Consider the following 20,750-nt stretch of genomic DNA (forward strand, 5'->3'; position numbering starts at 1 on the left):
CTGCCGGGCGGGAGCCCCGCGCCAGGTGCCGCGGCGCCGCCGCGACCGCGCGCGGGGCTCGCACGGGAACTCCCGCGGCCGTGCTTTCTGACTCTCCCTCGATGACGCAGGGGGCAAACGGCCGCTTTGTGCGCCGAGTTCGGACTGCCCGCGGCCCGGCGGACGAGGGGAAGGGTCGCGGCTGCAAGCAGCCGCCTTCCGTCCCGTTTTAGCATCCTTTGGACGGACGCGAGAAGCACGAGTCAGAAGCGTTTTACGCAGTGTAGCTCGCACAAGACAGCGTTCGGAATAAACCCCTGCGACCGCTCCGTTCAGCGCCTCACGTTCTTCCGAGGGCCCCGTACTCCCAGCGCCGCTCTCAGAGCGTTCTAGGAGCGCTGTTTCACGGCCGTGTCTCTCCACACGCGCACGGCGTTAGGGCCCTGGGCTCGGCCCCGCACGCTCTCCTCCCGGCAGCACGTTCCCGCTAGGGGACTCTGCTGCGTTCCCCAGCAGCAGCGCTGCCCGCGGGGCCGGGCCCAAGGACACGGAAAGGCACCGCGCGGGTACGCGGCACCCGGCCCCAGGCAGCCCTCCTGCAGGAGGAATGCCGTTCGCCCTCAAAGTGCCGCAGTTCCTTGTGTTTAAACCGCGTGCTTTCCGGTATTTTATGCTGAGCGCTAATTGACTTGTCACGCTAATCAAATCTCACTATTTCAGGGGGGAAAAAACACAGTCGATAGGGGAAAAAAAGCAAACGTGCGCCTTTTAATCTCTTTTAAAGCCTCCAGTGTAGGCAGCAGAGTAATAGAGGGCTGCAAAAAGCGCTTTATAAAATGATGGGAGGCCCAAAGAGGCAAGAAATAGTTACATTGTGGTATAGGACCACTTGAAATGGCAGATTAATTTACATTCCTCCACTGCTAGAAAGTAAATAAATAAATGTAGATTTTTTTAAAAAACTGTTAGGATACACTGCGTTTTACTGCAATGAGTTTACACAAGCTCAGCTGGCAAGGCAGCCGGGCCTCCTCCAGGTAGACCTACACCTCATCGCACGCTACAAGCACAGACTGCCAGAAGTAAGAGGAGAAACACAACAACATTCCATTATTCAGCAAAGCCCACACCGAGACTGAGGCTAGTTACACGTATGTATTACCACTCAGTAGATTCACAAGTGATTTCAAGAGCATTCGTAGCTGACAGACACCTCCAACCCCATGCGCTTGAGTCTTGGGCAGATAAGGAACTCGGACAACAGGAACACAATGTAAGTGAACTATATCCCCGAGGCTCCAGAATACAGGAGTAAAATAACTATCACTTCACCCTTTCCTAAGAAAGGACACCAATCACTCTGTTCACGTGAAAGGAAATAAGTTTCACCTTTTCTTTGCAAAAGCCACCAGTTCACCTTTATACTGATTATTCCTTAAAAGCGAAAGATGACCCAAGAGAAGAAGTGGGATGGGATTAATTGCATGCAAGGCAGCCGATGTAGAAATTCAACGTAAGACAAAGGGAAAGGTTTCAGTCGATCTGCAGAAGAGAAGGGCTCAGCTATCCAGCATTTCCTTGGGCAGTCCTCAAAACCAGTACGACATCCAGCAACTACAGAGGAACTGCAAGTCTCTTCTCCCACAGTTTCGCGTGCCAAGTTTCCTTTTCCACCACAGTTCTGATGAACATGTTGGAAACATCTCTGTAAGCAGACTGTGGCTTCCCTTAGGAAGCTCCTTCACAATCTCTGTAACTCCAAATGCTAAAACGACAGCCTTCTAATGGCACCGTTATCCTTCACCACCCATCACCCATGACAAACATTGAATCAGAAAGGCAGACACATATTTAACTATTTTTTAGTCACAGAAGATTCCAGTTGTATTCTAGAATGATAAAGCTATGCTCAGAAAAGGCAAATTATCATAAAGCAGTTACTAATTCTTGGTGGTGATTGGTTTGACTTTGCTTGTATAAGGAGCCAAGGGCAGGCAGCAATCTGTCACTGGGTGGCATTTGCAGTCTACATGAAATGCTTACGAGCAAAAGCATCAAGAATTGCAAATGATAACAGAGGAACCATGTTCAAATGCCAACCAAACTAGAGAGTTTCAAGTAACTTGAGAATTCCAGGCATGTCTCGTCCCGAGTGAACCAAGTGTGCTCCATGTTTAAGTAGTTACAGCAAGGCCAGGTTTGCCCAGAATCCATAAGCAATTCACCTCTCGCAATTACGGAGATAGCCTGCTGATGAGGACAGCAACTATGAAACTGCTGGCACTTACTACTGCATTATAACCCTCTGACGTAAAGAAATAGATTTCAGAAACTCCAAAGAGGGTGCAGTTTTATCAGCCTATCACCATAATCATTACCATCCACTGTGGATTCTGTTGCAGAAAATTGCAGAAATAACTGCAAGTCCCTCAAAGAAGCCAGAAAATACTGAGAAGGGTGGCTGTGACTGTGCTGAGGTCATCTCCCTGACTACACTACATCAAGTTGGGTAGACCTAGGCTCCTAGTGTCACTATTTGTACGGCAATTAGTGATTGCACATAGTAAAGAAAACACACGCTCAGGACTGGATACTACAGGCAAACAGAAGGGAGTCATTCAAAATAACAGAAGTCTCAATACCAGCATGATTTCTTGTGAATGCGGAATAGGACAGACAGGTATGTCTCAAAAAATATCAATATATGCAGTTCCTTGCCTTAAAATGAAATTCTCCAACTGTAGGGCACTGCAGCAGACCATCCCAAATCGGGCACTTCCACAGCACGTTACTTAATTCTGCAACACTGACTGTACTGGAGATGGGTAACAGACTGGCATATGCGGTAAACCACCCCTGAATAATTTCTCAGTTCAAGACCTAGCATATATCGTTCCTTAAGACTACTTCTGTGGTAATAACAACATCTATTCTGTAAGCCCACTCTGTCTCTGAGCAGGGAATTCAGTCCTTATAAATACACATGGCTTTACTGAGATGCTAGAAACTTCTGTTCATTACCATCTCCCTTCCAATATGCAGATAACCTCACTGCTATTAGTAATTATAATAAAATTATTACTTACGAGTCTGTCACCGTATTTTTGATCAATAAATACCACTAACTCACACGCTCATGCCAAGACCATTTTGGCATGTCATACTGTGTTCTTATTTCAAGATACAAACTACAAAGTTCTTCAGCTTACATCAGTAAAATGCAATGGCTGACTTTTCAATCAACATTCTACAGTTCCTCGCTCCCAATTGGAACTGGAGTTGGAAGCTTAAAAGAAGAGTGCAATTTTGAATGTCCCATTCTAGCAAGCCATTCAATTAGCCTCACATTCACCACAGAAAATAATGATTGAAAAGTATATGTTAAAGTAGGTTTTATAATAAAAACCTTAGCGTTGCAATGTTCTTTCTTTCAGCACAAACGGAGCATTGAAAACAGCAAGGTAGAAACCTGAAATCTAGAAAGAACTGAATACCACAACCAGGCCGTTACTGCTACATAAAAGCATCAACCACAGAGCACCTGCACCAGCTCTTTCCATTAATATCTCAGAAAAGGAAACGCCAGCAAAAATGACACAAAATTTAAGTTGCAGCTGAATCTTGCTTCTGAATTGAAAGTGTCACTGAAAACAGATGTGTGTGTGCGTAGCAGGATCGCTCCAAGAGCTACACAAAGTAGCACGTGCAACCAGAGGGGCATCGTTTCATTTCATCATCACTGATATTTAGCTAGCAAAATGCAATGGATTTCTTGGCAGAGTGAGAACTCACACCAGTGTTGTAGCAACATGCTGTAAAAAGAGTAATTAACTCGCATTCTAAACCTATTAATGTGTTAGAGGCATTTAATCCTTGTACTAGAGCAAGTATTCCACGCTTTATTCAAAGCTTCATGGTTGTGGTTTTTTTCTTTTATCTGGCTAATGGACACCATCTCAGCTCTTTGATGAAGGTGGTGCCAACTTAAGCTGAGAGTTTAAGCTGGTCTGTAGAACATCCAGACTCTGATTTCTAATCAGGACTTCCACAGCAAACTGCTCTCCACTTTGAATAATTCCCATCAAGCTGTCCAAATAAGGAGACAAAGACCAATCGGCAGGATATGTCAGCACTACTGCAACATCCACCAGACGTCCACTCATCTTTTGGAAGAGGCGGTTTCATCAAATCACGTCTGGACAGAATGAAGGATACTTGACTTTCTTTATCCCCCAACGTACACATACTGAAATCAAATGTAAGGTTTTAACCGATCTAAGTATATCAACTGATACAAACTTTCTTAGTTAAGCCAAAGAGTTCACAGGTTCACGCTCTCATAAAATAAGTCAGCAGAAAACAACTTTAATGATGATGAGAGAAGACACAGAGATGCAGATACCCAAACAGGTAACGACTAGGGACTTTACACAGACACACACGTCTGGTTCTCATGTTGATAACTGAGTAATAACCTGAGATTTCCTCTGTAAAAGAAGATGTGCCTTAACAACAAACATTTCTTCATGCATTTGTTTAAATCAGGGGAGGAGCTAAGCCTCAATTCACTGCATATCCATCTCCTCCCTCCTTAAGGAAGGTTATCAATTTATAACTTAAAGGAACTTCCAGGTAGAAAAAAACTTAAGGGATCACAGACAAACACACCATCATTGTTGTCTTTGTAGCTCAATATTTTTCCATCAGATTGTAATCCCGGAGGGCCTTATTTTCAGATGCCCCTACTTTCATGCAGATCTTCTAGCCCCCTATGGCAATAACATTTTTAGAATTAAAACAGAATTTCAGCTTTCACCACAGGAGGATTTCTGATGGAACACCACACTTAAAGAAATGTGACTGAAAGACAAGGCATCATCCACGTATAAGAACAGCAGATCATGTCTGTGGTACTTTCAGCACTGCATATAGAATAAATCCAAAGATTATCTCATTAACTCACATACACCTCCACGTTAGGGGTTCTGTGTCATGGCAGACAACTATAAAAACTTAATTTCAGAGAGGCTGCTCCTTTAGGAGCAGCTTGTGCTGTTACATAAACTACAAAGGTTTTGCTAAAAGTGAAGGACTAAACACTGTAAGGATGGATAAGTGCTCAGGAAGTGGAAGCAAATGAAATCTGGATATTATAAACTAATTGTTAAGAAGGCTTATGATACAAACACCTTGAATGTTTCAATAAACAGAAATTAAAGATGGTAACTCAGTTCCCAATAGTCTAAAGGGATTACTCCTAAGAGTGATATCATACACAGGAAAATAAATTTAAATAGTATTTCAATGTAAGGCTTACACTTTCCCTTTAAAACATCAGTAAGGCTTTTGACTTCCATTGAGAATGTCATATGGGCACTTGAAAAGATTAAAACTCTTGTGTTTCATTTTCCATCGAAAACTTTTTCAATCAAGATTTTTTCCCTATTCCTAGCACAAAGGCAGCTTTTTTTTTTCCTGGAACAGGACAGAAAAACAGAATCTTATGGAAAGCCTGTTAGGCTTTACATTTATAGTACATTGATTAATTTTTATAATTAATTGACTAATTATGAATAATGATCCTTGATTAATGAATCAAGATGGATTAGCAGGAGACTGAGAAGTGTCTAAAAGGAGAAAAAAAATCTATATATTCCCCTCAAATAAAAAAAAAATATATCATCAGCATTCATAGAATCATGGAATCGTTTGAGTTGGAATGGACCCTTAAAAGGGGGTCATCTAGTCCAACTCACCTCCAATGAACAGGGACACCTACAGCTAGGTCAAGTTGCTCAGAGCTCCGTCCAGCCTGACCTTGAAAGTCTCCAGGGATGGGGCATCCACCACATCTCTAGGCAGCATGTGCCAGTGCTTCACTGCCCTCATCATAAAAGACTTTTTCCTTATATCCAACCTAAATCTACCCTCTTTAACTATGAAACCATTTCCATTTGTTCTATCACCACAGATCGTGCTAAAGAGTCTGTCCCCTCCTTTCTGTAGCTCCCCTTTAGATACTGACAGGCTACTCTCAGGTCACCTCGCAGCCTTCTCTTCTCCAGGCTGAACAGCCCCAGCTCTCTCAGCCTGTCCTCATAGAAGAGGTGTTTCATCCCCTGGATCATTTTTGTGGCCCTATCCTCTGGACGCACTCCAGCAGGTCTATGTCTCTCCCACACTGAGCACTCCACATCTGGACACAGTACTCCAGGTGAGGTCTCACCAGCACAGAGTAGAGGGGCAGGATCACCTCCCTCACCCTGCTGGCCACTCTGCTTTTGACGCAGCCCAGGATACGGTTGGCTTTCTGAGCTGTGAGGGCACACAGCTGGCTCACGTTCAGCTTGCCATCTACCAGTATCCCCAGGTCTTTTTCAGCAGGGCTGTGCTCAATCCTTTCATCACCCAGTCTGTATTGGTAATGAGGGTTACCTCAACTAAGGTGCAAGACCTTGCATTCGGATTTGTTGAACCTCATGAGGTTCAGATGGGCCCACTGTTCTGCCTGTCTAGGTCTCTCTGGATAGCATCCTGTCCCTTGGGTGTGTCACCCACACCCCACAGCTTGGTGTCATCAGCAAACTTGCTGAGGGTGCACTTGACCCCACTGTCAGTGTCACTGATGAATATATTAAAGAGTATCGGTCCCAGCACTGACCCCTGTGGGACACCACTCATCACTGATCTCCAACCAGACATGGAGCCATCAACCGCCACTCTCTGGACTCGATCCTGCAACTAGTGCTTCATCCATTGAACAGTCCACCCATCAAATCCATACCTCTCCAATTTAATGAAAAGTATGTTGTGGAGGACCATGTCAAAGGCCTTATTCTAAGGTATGGTTATCTATAATGATTATATTGCGTATTTTATTTGAATTATTGCTCCACAAAACAATCTCAATAGATTTTGTTTGCTTATTTGAAGAAATACAACACAATTACAGGACCAGATTCTGCCTTGGATCAGCTCTGGTAGCCCTTACAGTACATGCAGTCTCAAATCCAATCACAGAATAACAAGCCAGTAGCAGAATGCACAGTACAAATCATCTTTTTAGTGTCTTAAGCAAATTCTACCATGTCAACCACCCTACCATGTTTATCACAAAGGGCACTGATCCACGCATCTGAAGGCTAGAAATGTTGCCTTTTACTGAATTACACAGGACTTGATTAACTGCAAAGCACAGCAGAGATTCTGACGGCTGGACAGGTATTACGTGTGTATGTATCATTTCAATTCTGCCAATAACTCTTTATGATGGATTTTTAGTATTTAGTGAGCTATCTCTAGAGACAACAACTACACAAGTTATTAATTCTATCCATTTTTGGCACAGCATTCATATGATTATCAAATAATGTGGGGTGGTTTTTTTTTGGTAGGAAATAATTCTGACATTTATAAAGTAGAATCAATCAACACTCATTTAACAACAATGATTTTTTTTCCAAGGTATCAAATTGTTGTAGGTATCTAAATTAGGATGAACTAGCATACCAAAGGCACATACTTCACCAAATGGGCATCTTGAAATGCTCTTAACGCTAGTATTTCTTTTTCACTTGTTATAGGAGGTGTTAATGAGAAAGCAGGCTAAAACAGAGAAACACCTTTTACCACATCTCCAACATTAAGATGCTTCCTACCAAAGGCTTTTAAAGACAAAAATGGACATAAAACACACTCCGATTTTCACTCCTGCAGCTCATTGCTTGTAATGGCACCTTACCCAAGTGAATGCTTCCCGGGGCCTTTATACTTCCTGCCCACCAGTTTTCTCTCTCTGTATGAACCACGATTTCAGAAAGACTCTTGACAATACTGAAACTTTTCAATCAAAACACATGTTCCACTAGACTGCCTCCATCCCAACAGAATAATCCAAGCACTTCTCATCAACAGTAGTCACAAATTCTGTGTGGAACCATTAGACATGGTAATATATAATTACATTATGAAAAATGCATTGGATTAATAGCATATATATTACACAAATAATAAAGTTAAATTATAGCAAAGGATGTGCAAGTGGAGATGAGATCTCTTCTTGAAGGCCTCTTAGAATCACAAATGGTAATATCTATTAACAGTTCTCAAAATCTTCATTATATTTTAATTTTTCATCTAATCTACATTACAATGAATCAGCTTTTTAGGCCACATCTGTCTTTAATTTTTTTTATATAACAAATTAAACATTTGAACCAATTCCAGTATTTTATTATGCTGTCACGCTATATTTTTAAGGGCATACTAAAGGTGTTCTGAAATTAACTTGTTTTTTTAAAATAACCATGTGTAGTCAAGATGCACACCTTAACAGCCTTAGCCACAAGCTCACCAAATTATCATACAAACCAGCCTATAAATTTTAAGACTGTACTTTCAAACACCAAGACTCAGAAGGAGTCGTGTGTTTCTCTGAACAGCAGCTTAAAAGAAAGATTCGTAAAGAGCTATACGTTTTTAGTCGTCGTTTCCACCAATTTAGCGTGGCTGGAAAACAGTACTTCAAGACATACAGAGCTCATTTGCGCTAGCTCTTCATTCTAAGAGTGCTGTTCTGTTAGTCATTAAGCTATCAAAATCTTACTCACAAGAAACAGGATACTTAATGTTCAAAAAGCAACACTTCTTAATGCAGAAGGTATCAAAATATGAGAACTTAAAAGCTTTTAAATACAGGTTTAATTTGTAAAAGTCAGCTTCTTGGGAAGAGCACCCTCACTTCCTATTTACCTTCATCTTAAAAGTTCTGTTACCACAGTAAAAAAATCATTTCTAAAAAAGGCACCTCTCATACCTTTCCTTTACATTAACCTAACTTATTATAAGTATATTTAATTCAAACCACAGTTCATTAAACTGGAAGTATTCCAAGATCTGAACAATTAGTCCATACATATCTTGCAAAGTTGATGCATGTGATTTTTGATGCAGTGCCACATGAGATTAACATTCCGATTCCAAAAATGTCTGAGCAATTGCATCCACTGCTTAGGGAGAAAACAGAATTTATACCTACTTTGTCTGGTGGAAATGCACACATATTTACTGCGCTCCTAAGTTAAGCAACTGTGAGAAGAGTCGGCCACCTGTGTTTTGCCTACATGAAATCATGAATTCAAACTCTAAGTTAGACAGCCCAAGGATATGTATATAAGCTAGCCGTGTTCCACTCAAGGGTTTCAGTATAGAGTGCCCAAGAGGGTCTTTCCTCCCTTTGGTTGCAGCTCCCTGTCCCAGCACTGAGCCACATCAACATGCTAATCCTAGCAAAAAAAAGAAACATTTTAGGGTTTCTCTGCTATTTGTTCTTCAAAATTAGCACATGGAAATGTTTTTCAAAGTTGGACGAGTACGAGCAGCACAAGAAAGCAGGCGGGGTGGGTGACAGCCATTGCAGCACAGCAGCAGCCTGGCAATCAGATGTCATTAGGCTCTCATAGGAGCACAACCTTCGTTTCTTCAGACAGTTCAAACAACCATTGGTCCTCCTTAGAAAGCTCAGAGCTCACGAGCATGTGCATCGGAGAAAGGTGCACAGAAAGACAGACACATGCCTAAATAGGTCAGGCGCTTTAACGCCAAAGCTCTGCTGCTTTCTTCATTCGTAACTTGTTATTTTACCATATAGCTTGAGCTAATTTCAGTCCATTAGGCTTTTTGCCCGTAACAGGACAGTCCGATTCCATTCCCCTCAGCCACGCACTCCTACCACTAAACCAGCAATAAAACTGCAGTCAGACCAAAGAGGTAAGAAGCAAGGGATGCAGCACAGAGCTCGTGGGGAGGGGGAAAGAGTTTGAAGACAGGCTAAGTAGAACAGCGCAGTCCGTGTTGCCAGCTGTCCTGCAGTTATTTGGCTCAGACACACCGTAGAACTAAATTCTAACCTGGTTCTTGGCTCAGCTGATTTTTAAGAACTGCAGGTTAAGTTGTCTAGTTAACCCCCTGCATAACAAACACATAAATGAAGATTACCCTACTTATGAGGGCACATAGTGCTAGAATACAGCATCCTAAACCTGAGGGGACATTTTTACCTGTCAAATCCCAGTCCTGCTGCCGCTGAAGCTAAGTACAATTAACTTCAGTGCTAACAGATCTGATCCCAGGTCAGGATCTCTAGCCTGTGAGTAAATGTAAAGTCACATTCCTCAGGGACTTCTAAAAGTAAGAAAATCTACTTTAAAATAAATAAATAAATGAATAAATGAAAGAAAAGAAAGTAAAGAAAAAATAAATTAAAGTCTACCTGTTTCCACAGTTTCAGTCTCAATTTCTTGTTCCTCTGCTACATCTTGCATCAGATAAGTCTCGTCATCATAAACCAGGACCTGAGCAGCATAACCCTGTTCTAGTCTGGCACTAGGAACTGGCTCCACAATCACAGCTGGGAATTCAGAGACTGGCTCATTTTCCTATAGAAAGGAAAAAAAAAAACCTCTAAATACTGCACTGTTGAACTCTAAATCAGTGTTTTCCTCTTACGCTTTTACATATTTTTTTTTAAGAATTATAACTATTTTGGAGTTTTTTAAAGGAACTTTTCTTCTAAAGGAAGAGATTAAAAAAAACAAAGGAAAGCTTATTGTTCACCCAAGGGATACTCCTGAACCTCAAAGGTCTTTTTTACTGACTCTAAGCACTTAAAGTTATCTGATGCTTTGAACCTTAAGATATTGGAAAAGACCAAGCTTTTAAGTTACTCAGCTTTACAAAGTGTTTCTTCTCCCTCTGCTCCATATGAAAGGTAATCAAGCCTTTGTGCATATATTGCAACATACCTTTGTCTGACCTATATCTTATGAACGTTCATGTTTTGGATTAAGTATGTAAGCTATCATAAAAGAACTAGCTACTTTGAAGCCCACTTGCCTATCTCTTTTTGTTTAAGGATCAAAATACCTGTAACAGCATATTTAATCTGTACAAGTGTTGCAGGAGTGGAACCCTGCCAGCTGCAATATTTACTACAACCCACAGGACAGTAGAATGCTTTTGTTGTGTGTTGTTTTTTTTTTTTTAAGAATGCAAAATACAAGCAAATACAATGTTTGAAAAAGGTCCTTGCATTGTTTCGCTCACCTGATCCTACCTGAAGTCACACCTGAGATCTTGAGCTTAAAGAGACGCTTAATATGTAATTTCATTCTGGAAGCTCAGTCTACAATTCTACCGCAGACTTGAAAGCTTCCTACTTCCACTTCTCTGCAGTAATAAAAATATCTAGTAAGAGATCCTTGAAAAACGGTCTGCTCTGTAAACACTCTCTAGTCCACTTCACACACAAGTTTACAGCAGCTTTCTCTTTCACATTAGGACAGAAAGTATAAAGTGTATTAGTAAATAGATTCTGCTTAGTTGTCTAACCTCGTGATTTTTCATTCCATTGCTGTCGAACTCCAGGCCAGGGCCTCCAGTGTCAATCACTGCTGATGTCATGGTGCATCCCCTGAAGAGGCTTTGAGAGCTGCTATCTATCCCAAAGACTATAATGCTGATAGGCTGAGGTTATCAAAGGCTTACATTCACAATCCACTTCTGTTAAACAGCTAGGCGAGGGTGGCTGAAATACAAAATAATTTTATGTTATTTGCACAGTTGATAATCAAAAGACTTTCACCATTTAAGAAAGTTACTGCATGCTGCATCTACATCAAGAAAGGGCACCGGCAAACAGGAGAGAAAGATTGTGCTGACCTTGGTCAAGTTAACACTGAATACTGCCATGCAAGGCACCTTTCAGACTAACTTTTAATAAAAAGATACTAAGTAACAACGATGAATTTCTCACTGATGTCAAACATCAACAAAGTTAGGGAGGTATAGATACATACAACTCACGCAGTTCGAGCCAGCATGGCTTATAGAGCTACTGTTTTCCTATTAAGTTAGGATATATCTTTTCTTAACAACAGCTTATTTTATTCTATTGGTTTCACAGTCATTTCATAAAGCTATAGTTTCATTATAATGCCTTCAACCATATTGCCTTTTTACAGTGCTGCATATACAACACACATCCCATCAATATATATCTGATTTCTCATCTGTGGTTATCCTTACTTTAAAGAGCACTGTGGCAGCTCCACTTTTTTTCTTTTTCTACAGAGGAAATTGTTAAGAATCCGAAGAAAGTAGTTTCACATCATAACACTTGAAGCTGGGTCAATCATGGACTCGTTAAGCTTACAGATACACAGCCTTCTCCTTCATCAATTCCTTCCTACTAGACTGAGGAGCAGAGCTTTGTTTCTAATCAACTGCTATATATTTATTCTAAGTATCACTGCTTATATCCTGTTTTTTTTTCCAAGAGACACATAAACCCCGGGCTGTGAGGAGCAGTTTACTACTGCAAAATGCAACCTAAGAAGTTTAGCTTCTTAGCTGTACAAGAGGAAGCACATATTCCACGTCAGACATAAGAAGCCAGTCTGATATCAACGGCCCTTGCAGCTAACTCCACTGAGACCAATGCTTTAGAGTAGGTTGGACAAGGCTCTGGGCAACCCACTCTACCACCAGATCTGGAGGTTGGTGGTCCTGCCTGTGGCAGGGGGGGTTGAACTTGATGATCCTTGTGGTCCCTTCAAACTCAAGCCATTCTACGATGCTATGATTGTAACACAACTCCAAAGCCCAACATAGACAAAAATAAGCAATCAAAAGGAAAAGAAAAAACACTTCTCCTTGAAAGAGACTTTTCTCTACTTTTCCATGTACACTCACATTAGAAATATGGCCGAGCACAACCATAACCCAAAAGAGGAGTCCAACAAATGGAAAATTTATTTCAATTCAGAAGCACAGGCTCCACCCAATTCCAAACCCCAGTGTTATTCCTGCAATTCAGGAACAATGCATTCATACAAAAGCAGAGTGAGCTTCAGGCAGCACCTCTGCACAGCCTAAGTACATCACAAAGCTAAACTGGTCCTCATGCTGCATAGTAATACAAATAAATACTCATATAATAGGCCGTGAGTCCTGTATGGTCATACTGAATCTACAATAATCCCACACAGGTGGCTAAACAGCTGCCACACTGCAGCAATAGAGAACACTTCCTGCGGTACACTAGATCAGATTATGCAAAAAACAAAAAAAGACCCATTTCTTTGTCTCCTAGGGTAGAAGAAGTTTAGATGACTTCTGCACTGATTTCTCTCTACATGAATAACCTATGGAAGCAAAGTTAGGGCGATGTACGAACACAGATGCTCTTAGAAAATCCTCATTTTCCAGTTACAGCCAACATTTCTAACGAATAAAACCCTTACTGCGAAAAATACATAGGAGAATCATGAGGACATGACACCTTTGCATTCACTGAAGGGTGCTATCTTTAGATGGATGACACAAAACAGCCCAGGAAAGGAATCGACAAAAGGCACGGAGTCTCCAGGAATCAGGATTCCAACTTTACACAAAGACTCTTCCTATTCAGTAACTTTTTCAATAAGCTGGCAGTGTGGAAAAAGACAACAGCCCAGAGAATGCAACCCAGCTGCACTGCAGCCCAGCTTTGCAGCGCTCAGATAGATAGATCAACACACATCCCGGTAGGCACGTGGTGTGAGCACGATAGATTCCTGCAGACACATCCCTTGCTGAGTGAAGCAGCCAAGCGTTCACCCTCCGCACTATCACTGAGCAGCACACCCCTGGGGACGCTCTTCTGCCTCCGCCTTGAATCTCATACCGCTCTGAGCCTGCTCCCCATCAAGTCCCTTACAACAGGGAAAACAGCTTTGCTGCATCGTATCTAAGTCTTTTTTCACATAATTCACAGGAAAACAGAAAGAAACCTACCTGTTCTCACCCTCAGAAACTAGAATCACAAATGGCCTGCGCTACATACCCAAGCACCTGCCCACAAGAAACCCAAACACTCCTATGATGCTTTCAGCAACTATCAGAGAAGGTTAAAAGCACTGCACGTCACAGCTGTGCTGAGCACATAACAGCCATCCAAAAACAACCTCAAGTCAAACCCTCAGTGCACAACCACTCTCCAGTTAACAGCGAAGCAAGCACACAGCTCAAGAGCATTAGAAAATAAAAGTTGATAAGCTAGCACAAAAAAGATGGCACAGCACATCACCTCTCCTATGCCAGGCTGGGCTCAAAACAAAACTGAGCATACGTCTGCAAATCGGTTCAGTTTTATTTAAACTGCAAGCAAACAAAAGAAAAAGAAAAATTGGTGCTCGAAAAAAGATGCACACACTTGTACCCACACAGAAAACAAGACAAACACCCGGAACGCCAGGCAGCAGTGATGGGAGGCAGCTGCTCCCGCAGCACTCAGAAAACATGTAAGAACCCTTGGAACAATGTTCCCCTTTTATTCAGCTGGCATCCAAAACCCCAAGGATAGATTTATGTGGATACCTACATAGATACAGCCGTAGGAGCAGGACCGCGGCCAGCAGCACTATCACATGCCAGTGTTTTCAAGCAGGCCTTCCTTTGGTTTGGTCAGAATACTAAAAGAACTCAGCTTGAACGCAGAATCAGTTACACACACAGAAATGCAGCAGCTGAGATCGCTGCTGAATCCCATTAACTGCAACAAGGCTTCCTCTGGGTACAACGGCACCCTTTCAGAGGCAGCACCTCGAGCACACCGGTAAAGGACACTTTCACTCTGAGACCTACAAACTGAAAGAATGCTACTAAAAAAAAAAAAAAAAAAAAAAAAAAAAAAAAAAAAAGCACATTACACTGACTGAAAGCTCTTTCCAAGATGTTTTCCTAACCCTAACCCCACTGCTGAACGTGTAGGAATTATCACATCAGATCCAATTAACAGTGTACCAGTCCAGTTAGGAACTCAAGGAACTCAACTTCCATATACATATTTAACAAGAAATCTGACCATCCAAAGTTCGTTCTGAAAGCTTGATAGCTGAAGCTGGTGAGCCCCAAGACATACAAGCTCAACATCACTTAAAAACCACTAGCCTGCTGCAGAAAGCTTTGTGACTTCAGCACGCTTCTTCTGGACCCTCCCGTGTTTTACCCTACGAGCAGGCTCCCTTCCCACTGCTCTCTTTTTAAAGGTTCCCTGAAACCTTCTCGTCCGTCACTGCCCTACTCTGTACCAGTGCTCCTCTCCCCACCGCGCCAATTCTTGGCCCTTAACGTGCCTTTCCACTCCCCGGCAGGCCAGAGTAGGGAAAAAATTATTCATCGCTTTACATAATAACAGAGCAGGGACCAATGCAAAAAAAAAAAAAAAAAAATTGAGGACCCAGGTTTAAAAACAAAACAGCAGAACAACAAAGGAAGTGGCATGTGCAAAATAAGATTCACTTTCAAAGGATGTTCTAGAGGCCAAAGGAATAAGAACATTTAAGTCAGGAAGTTATGGAGATAGAGCCCCTCAGCGGCCTAAGTGACCACGGAGCACAAGGATGCACAGCCTCTCATTTTGGGGCTTTCCAAGCTAGGCATTGCTGGAAGCTCAGAATGAACTGAGTGCCACCAAAGGTGCCGTACAAAACCTCCCGCTCCCAGAGCCTTTTCTAAATAGCCGATAGCAACAGAGGTAGATGGAGTGCAGGGAACCCTGGCTCAGACCCACGGCACGTGGACATGCAGCCTCATAATTCGCTTCCTTAGGATCCTGGAAGCAATGGTTCATGTGAACAACCACAGATCCAGACCTCTCTTTTCTTCAGCACCCAATAAAACAGGCAGCTTTATCAAAGCCCCATATGGAGCTTTCAGCATATTCTAAGGTATTACTGTGAAGCTTTCCCCAACACGCCAGCGTTCACACTGTTTCAATCCAAAGTTACGGCACGAAACGCGGTACCTATTCCCCCACCTTTTAGGCCACAAACACCAGAGCTGCGTGGACGCGTTATTGCTAGAAGCCCGCTTCTGAGAGCGCTGAGGACTCCCTGGCACGGAGCGCGGGCTGGCTGCACCCGCTCCGTGCCGGAGCTGCCGAGGGCTGAGGCACGCACGCGGCCCCGGGCGCCCCGCACTCGGGGCACGAGCCCCAGCGGCGGGCACCCCGCGCCGCGCTTGGGGGGAGGGGGGCCGGCCGGCCGGGTGCCGCTCCGCCAGCACGCATGACAGCGAGCGAGCGGCCGGCCGCCGGGCTGCCATCTTCCCCGCGCCCCGTGTAAACAAGGGCTGCTCCGCTGCCCCGCAGGCCGCGCTGACGCTGACAGCCGCCGGGAGCCGCCCGCCGAGGGGGCGCTCGAAACCGAAAGCGCCGCAGAGAGGCAGGGGCGCGGCGCGCCGCCCCGGCTCTCGCCGCCGACCCCTTCCCTCGGGCGGCCGCCTGTCACCGCCCGGCCCGCCGCACGAGCCGGCGCCGCGCCCTTACCGTGCCCGCGGTCCGGAGGCCGCCTCCTTCGCCCGCCTGGAACGGCGGCGGGCGGGGCTAGGCGCCGCCCGTGCGCAGCCAAGGCCGCCCGGCGGCGAGGGCGGGCGGGGCGGCTGCCGCGGCGCAACCTGCCCGGCCCCCCCCGCGCCGCCTCTGCACATGCTCGCGCCGCCCGGCGGGGCGCTGCGGGCATGCGCGGCCTCGCGGACCCTGCGCAGGCGCCCGCCGGAGCCGTTGCCCCGATCGGAGCGCGGGGCGAAGCTCCCCGGGCGGAGGTGGGCCGTCCCACGGGGGTGCCGTGCCCGCACCCACCGCCTGCCTCGGGAAGGGGCGGCTGCAGAGCGCCTCCCGGCGCCGGCGCGCGGCCCCGCGGGCAGTTGGTCACGGCAGGAGCTTGTCCTGGGGGGCGAACAGCTGTCCGGGTGCGCACTGAGGAGCCCGGCACCGGTCTCAGTCCCTGCTGTGTCAGTGCGCTTTAAGGGTTTTGTGCCTTTCGCGAGTTGTTGTTTGTTTTTGTTTTTTTTTGGTTTTTTTTTTGGTTTTTTTTTGGTTTTTTTGGGTTTTTTTTGTATTTTTGTTTTTTTTTTTTTCCCAGTCACAGCTATCACCCTTAGAGCACACGCTGTACGAAATCAACCGACTCCATACCACAGCGGTGATCGGTGTCCTGTCGGGATGGGACGCAGCTCTGTCAGCCTGCTCGCGAATGGGTACGCGTCACAGCCAACACGCCTCCCTTGGCCTGGGAGGTTCGGAACACTTGGTTTCACCTTGAGAACCATCGGGCTTTACCGGCTATAAGTACCCTTCTGGACGCAATAATAAAAGGAAGAGCTTTACAGAGGACACAGCACGCAGTCAAGGAGACCGGCATTGCCAAGCCACCCAGCTCCACACCCTCCTTGTAACAGAGCACATACTGTAGCAAAGCACAAGTCTTTCCACACACGGAGCCGACCAAACAATCAACAAAGCACACACTGGGATGCTGTTTAGTTGCTGGATCTACTGTCCCTTTACGCTGAGAAATCCCACCTTTCATCCATAGCAGGAGCAGATCTTCAGTGAACCCCTGGCAGCAACACAGGACCCGTTGAGCCCAGCAAGAGACGTTTCATATCTCTACCTGTGGCAAAGCAACAAATGTTTCCTTCAGCCCTATGCCACTTTGTACAAGAGTTACATTATTTTTGCAGGGATGCAGGACCTGATTTGAGGACCGCCAGTCTGATGTTTCACGTTTACATTCTCAAGCATAAATACCAGGTAAATGAAGGTTATGTCCATGAAGAACAGCAGACTGTATGCCCGCTGGCAAGAACTGTCGGGCCTTGAGCAGTTACTCCAGGTTTGGCTTCTCTCTTGCCATAACAGCCTCAGCACCACACAGTGTGAGCTGGAAAATAGTTGTTTACCACAATAGCAGAATGAAAAGGATCCGTACGGTTAGGATTTTCTCCAAACCACAATTAAGCTTATTAAATATGTATATATCCAGTGAGCAAAATCATACATTATTTATTTCTTCCTGTATTAGTTGTTCAGCTCCAGCTTTTGGGGAGTGCTTTCTGTGCTCTAGGTTTCAGTATCCCTACAGCCTTTGATTTAGTGCCCTCTCCTGTTTGATTGTGTGAGTGCATGTTACCCTATGGTTAATTACTCTCATTTAGCCCTCAGCGGAGAATTGCATTTCCAGAAACTACTGAAGAACTAAAGTAGCCTGACACAAGAAGAAGGAAGCCAGGAGAAAAGCAGTTTACAAGAAGGTCATCTAGGAAATCTCCGCAGACCTCTGTAAGTTAACTACAGAGAGGAAAAGAAACAGAGCAATTACAATCCTGATACGCATTATTCTCTCTTTTCTCCCACTTCTTCATACTTTCTCCCTTAATTCAATTGGTTTGCACGCTGCAGTCAATACCAAATAGGGAAGATGCAGTACAGATGGTAGAGCTTCCTGGTGTACAGCACAACACGCAGCAATCTATAACGCTTCCGTCGGGGCACAGTCAGAGCCCACATGCATCTTTTGAGACATTATTAAGTAACGAAGGTTTAAAATAAGGATAACTATTTATCACTCAACAAGCAAGATTCTAGATAATTAAATGACACTGAATCTATACATTAGTATAGATATCAGAAGCCCTTCTTCCTATCCCAGTAAAGCTGGAGTAGTCAAGATCTCCTGCAGCATTCCCAGTGAAGGAGATAAGGCCAGAACGCAGGAAAATCCTGTTACCTACCACACCATTCAGTGGCCACAGCTCTGGAATAAACATGACTTCCCTCATTCTGCACACCTTCTGTTTGCTGCAGCAGTAAGCAGAGCAACAGCAGCATACAACCAAGAAAGACCATTCTTAAGAGCAGAACTGTCCATGTGGCAATAGGGGCAGCTCTCTAGAGATAAGCTAGTTAATCCGCAGGCAGAAGACCAAGCAATATTTGTTCCTACACCCCTTTACACAAAATACCTTCTGACTAAATCTCTCCCCTCACCCCATACGTGCCTGTGCTCTCTAAGTGACCCTGCCTTATCTCCTAACATCAGCAAAAAGGAAACAGCATCTGCAGCAGCTGTACCTCCAAGGCGGTACTCAGCCGTGCCATCTGCAAGCAAACATGACAAAACAAACCGCAGAGCTCCTAGGTTGTCGCTCAGCTCATAGAAGCTTTGTGTACTTCCGCGATAAAACAGGAGCTGGGATGGGCTAGCTGGTACAAAATTGGAGGGAGAGGAGACGAAAGGGTGGGGGTGGGAAAGCACAGTCCTGGTGTTTGGTTCAATGTTTTTGGTTGTTTTGTTTTGTTTTCCAGAGAACTGAGCAAAAATAGTGTTTTGTCACATCATCAAAGCTTGATGCTCAGGCACAAGAAGTCCCAGTTAAGGTATTTCACTCAGATTTTCCAGACTTTGAGAACCAACCTGCAGTTTTAGTGGCCTATTTCAATAGCTGTCCTATGTTTTTATAAAGCAAGTAAAAAACCAAGTTCTGTATTGATATCAACATGGGAAAAGGTACAACTGAAACTGCTGGGTGGACTTCACCTATGTCCAGCCCTTCAGCTGAACAGGTTAGTGCTAGCGGCAGCAAGTATTCAGCCTTCCATGAGCCAGCACTAGAGGGAGGTGAAACGCTTCACTGCCTGCTTTTGCAGATGCTTGCTGAGCACAGAGAAGCATTTTGGCGGTTCAGACAAAGTCAAGACTCTTCAGTTTTTTCTGGGATTTGAAGTATATTGCCAAGCACAACCTTTCTTCTCATCTCTCCTTTAGTCTTTCCATCTTCCTGTTACAGGACATCTGCTGTTAATGCAGGGTAAATGAGTTGAAGCCAACTGCTTTGTGCTACATGTCATCGCAGCTCAAGCTCATGATGCATTTCTAGTTTCCTTCAAAAGCAGTATATCTTTTCTTTTTTCTTTTTTTTTTTTTAGAGGACCCCTGACATGAAGCGTATGCATGAGTTATTCTGAGACTACTACATGTTTTTGAAAACTGGGAGATGATAAGCTTTGGAAAGCACACCACAGGTTGGGCTTCTGTTCTTCATGCATCACTTACCATGGGCTAATATACCCCTTGTTGTCTGTTTGCCATATATATACCAGAGAATCTCCAGAGGTGAAGGGGCAGTCAGCAAATCCTACAGTGTTAGAAACCCTACAGCCAGGCACAGAAATTATAGCTTTTTTCTCACTGAGAATTCGTGAAAATTGCCAAATAAGAAATAGTACAATTAAGAGTATGCATCCATCATAGAATGTTTAATCTACCAGATAACTACAGACAGGCATCCAACAAATAGCAACCTAAGACTTTTATTCTGGTAGCTCTGTCTACAAAAATTCCTTTTAATCACAGAGGCTTTATCCTTTAAGTAGAGGGCTATGGAAGGGCTTTGTGGTGCTCGGGAGCCTGATTTCACTTCAGCATTATTCCAGGTATTTATAAACAGGTGCAGAGGCAATAGGCCGTATTTCTGTTGGAACACTTATAATTTACTTTATGATAAAGGGAAGAGCATGAAGTTTTTTATGCAATGGATAGCAATGTTATAACGCTGTAATTTCCCTTTCAGCATTTCTCCAAGGTTCTGCTTGCAGAGAAAGTAGTCAGATAGACCCTTTAGTTCAGAGTTTCCATATACATTGTGCATACTATACCTTATTTAGACTTCGTTTAGAATTATTGTTATGCTGTGATGGCTGTAACACTTTTTAGCTGACGGGGATCTCTGTAAATACTTTTTAGTAGATACACACTCATGTGCCTGCAAATAGCAGAACAGAGGGTTAGCAGAACACTGGCATACAAACAGATTACTTATTATAGATTTTTTTCATTATTAAGACAACAATAACAAGCCAAGATTATTTAGTGGTTACACATTTTGAGAAA

The 20,750-nt window shown here is 44.0% G+C and overlaps 1 protein-coding gene and 1 long non-coding RNA gene across 7 annotated transcripts in view; one reads left to right on the forward strand and one right to left on the reverse strand.

Annotated features, from left to right (window-relative positions):
* The window catches only part of ELF2 (E74 like ETS transcription factor 2), a 40,687-nt gene that overhangs the window by 16,057 nt on the left and 3,880 nt on the right, over positions 1–20,750 (reverse strand). For 2 of the 4 annotated variants that reach the window (XM_021397253.1, XM_021397255.1), the window contains exons 3-6: positions 20,516–20,622; positions 17,381–17,471; positions 11,368–11,563; positions 10,250–10,415 (exon numbers count right to left, since the gene is read on the reverse strand). In XM_021397253.1, coding sequence (XP_021252928.1) covers positions 10,250–10,415; positions 11,368–11,439 — 238 coding nt within the window. In that variant the 5' untranslated portion in view covers positions 11,440–11,563; positions 17,381–17,471; positions 20,516–20,622. Of the gene's footprint in view, positions 1–10,249; positions 10,416–11,367; positions 11,564–16,345; positions 16,480–17,380; positions 17,472–20,515; positions 20,623–20,750 lie in introns of those variants that run through there. The other 2 variants (XM_021397254.1, XM_021397256.1) reach the window with 2 other exon arrangements.
* Positions 16,546–20,258, forward strand: LOC110399086. 3 transcript variants are annotated; one of them, XR_002438881.1, is made up of 4 exons: positions 16,546–17,611; positions 18,016–18,139; positions 19,166–19,237; positions 19,787–20,258. It is a non-coding gene; the product is annotated as an uncharacterized LOC110399086 (long non-coding RNA). The 3 variants fall into 3 exon arrangements; XR_002438882.1 differs by having other exon boundaries at positions 16,546–16,809; positions 16,941–18,139; XR_002438880.1 differs by having other exon boundaries at positions 16,546–18,139.

Source organism: Numida meleagris, chromosome 4 (genome assembly GCF_002078875.1).
Source record: "Numida meleagris isolate 19003 breed g44 Domestic line chromosome 4, NumMel1.0, whole genome shotgun sequence".
Taxonomy (NCBI): domain Eukaryota; kingdom Metazoa; phylum Chordata; class Aves; order Galliformes; family Numididae; genus Numida; species Numida meleagris.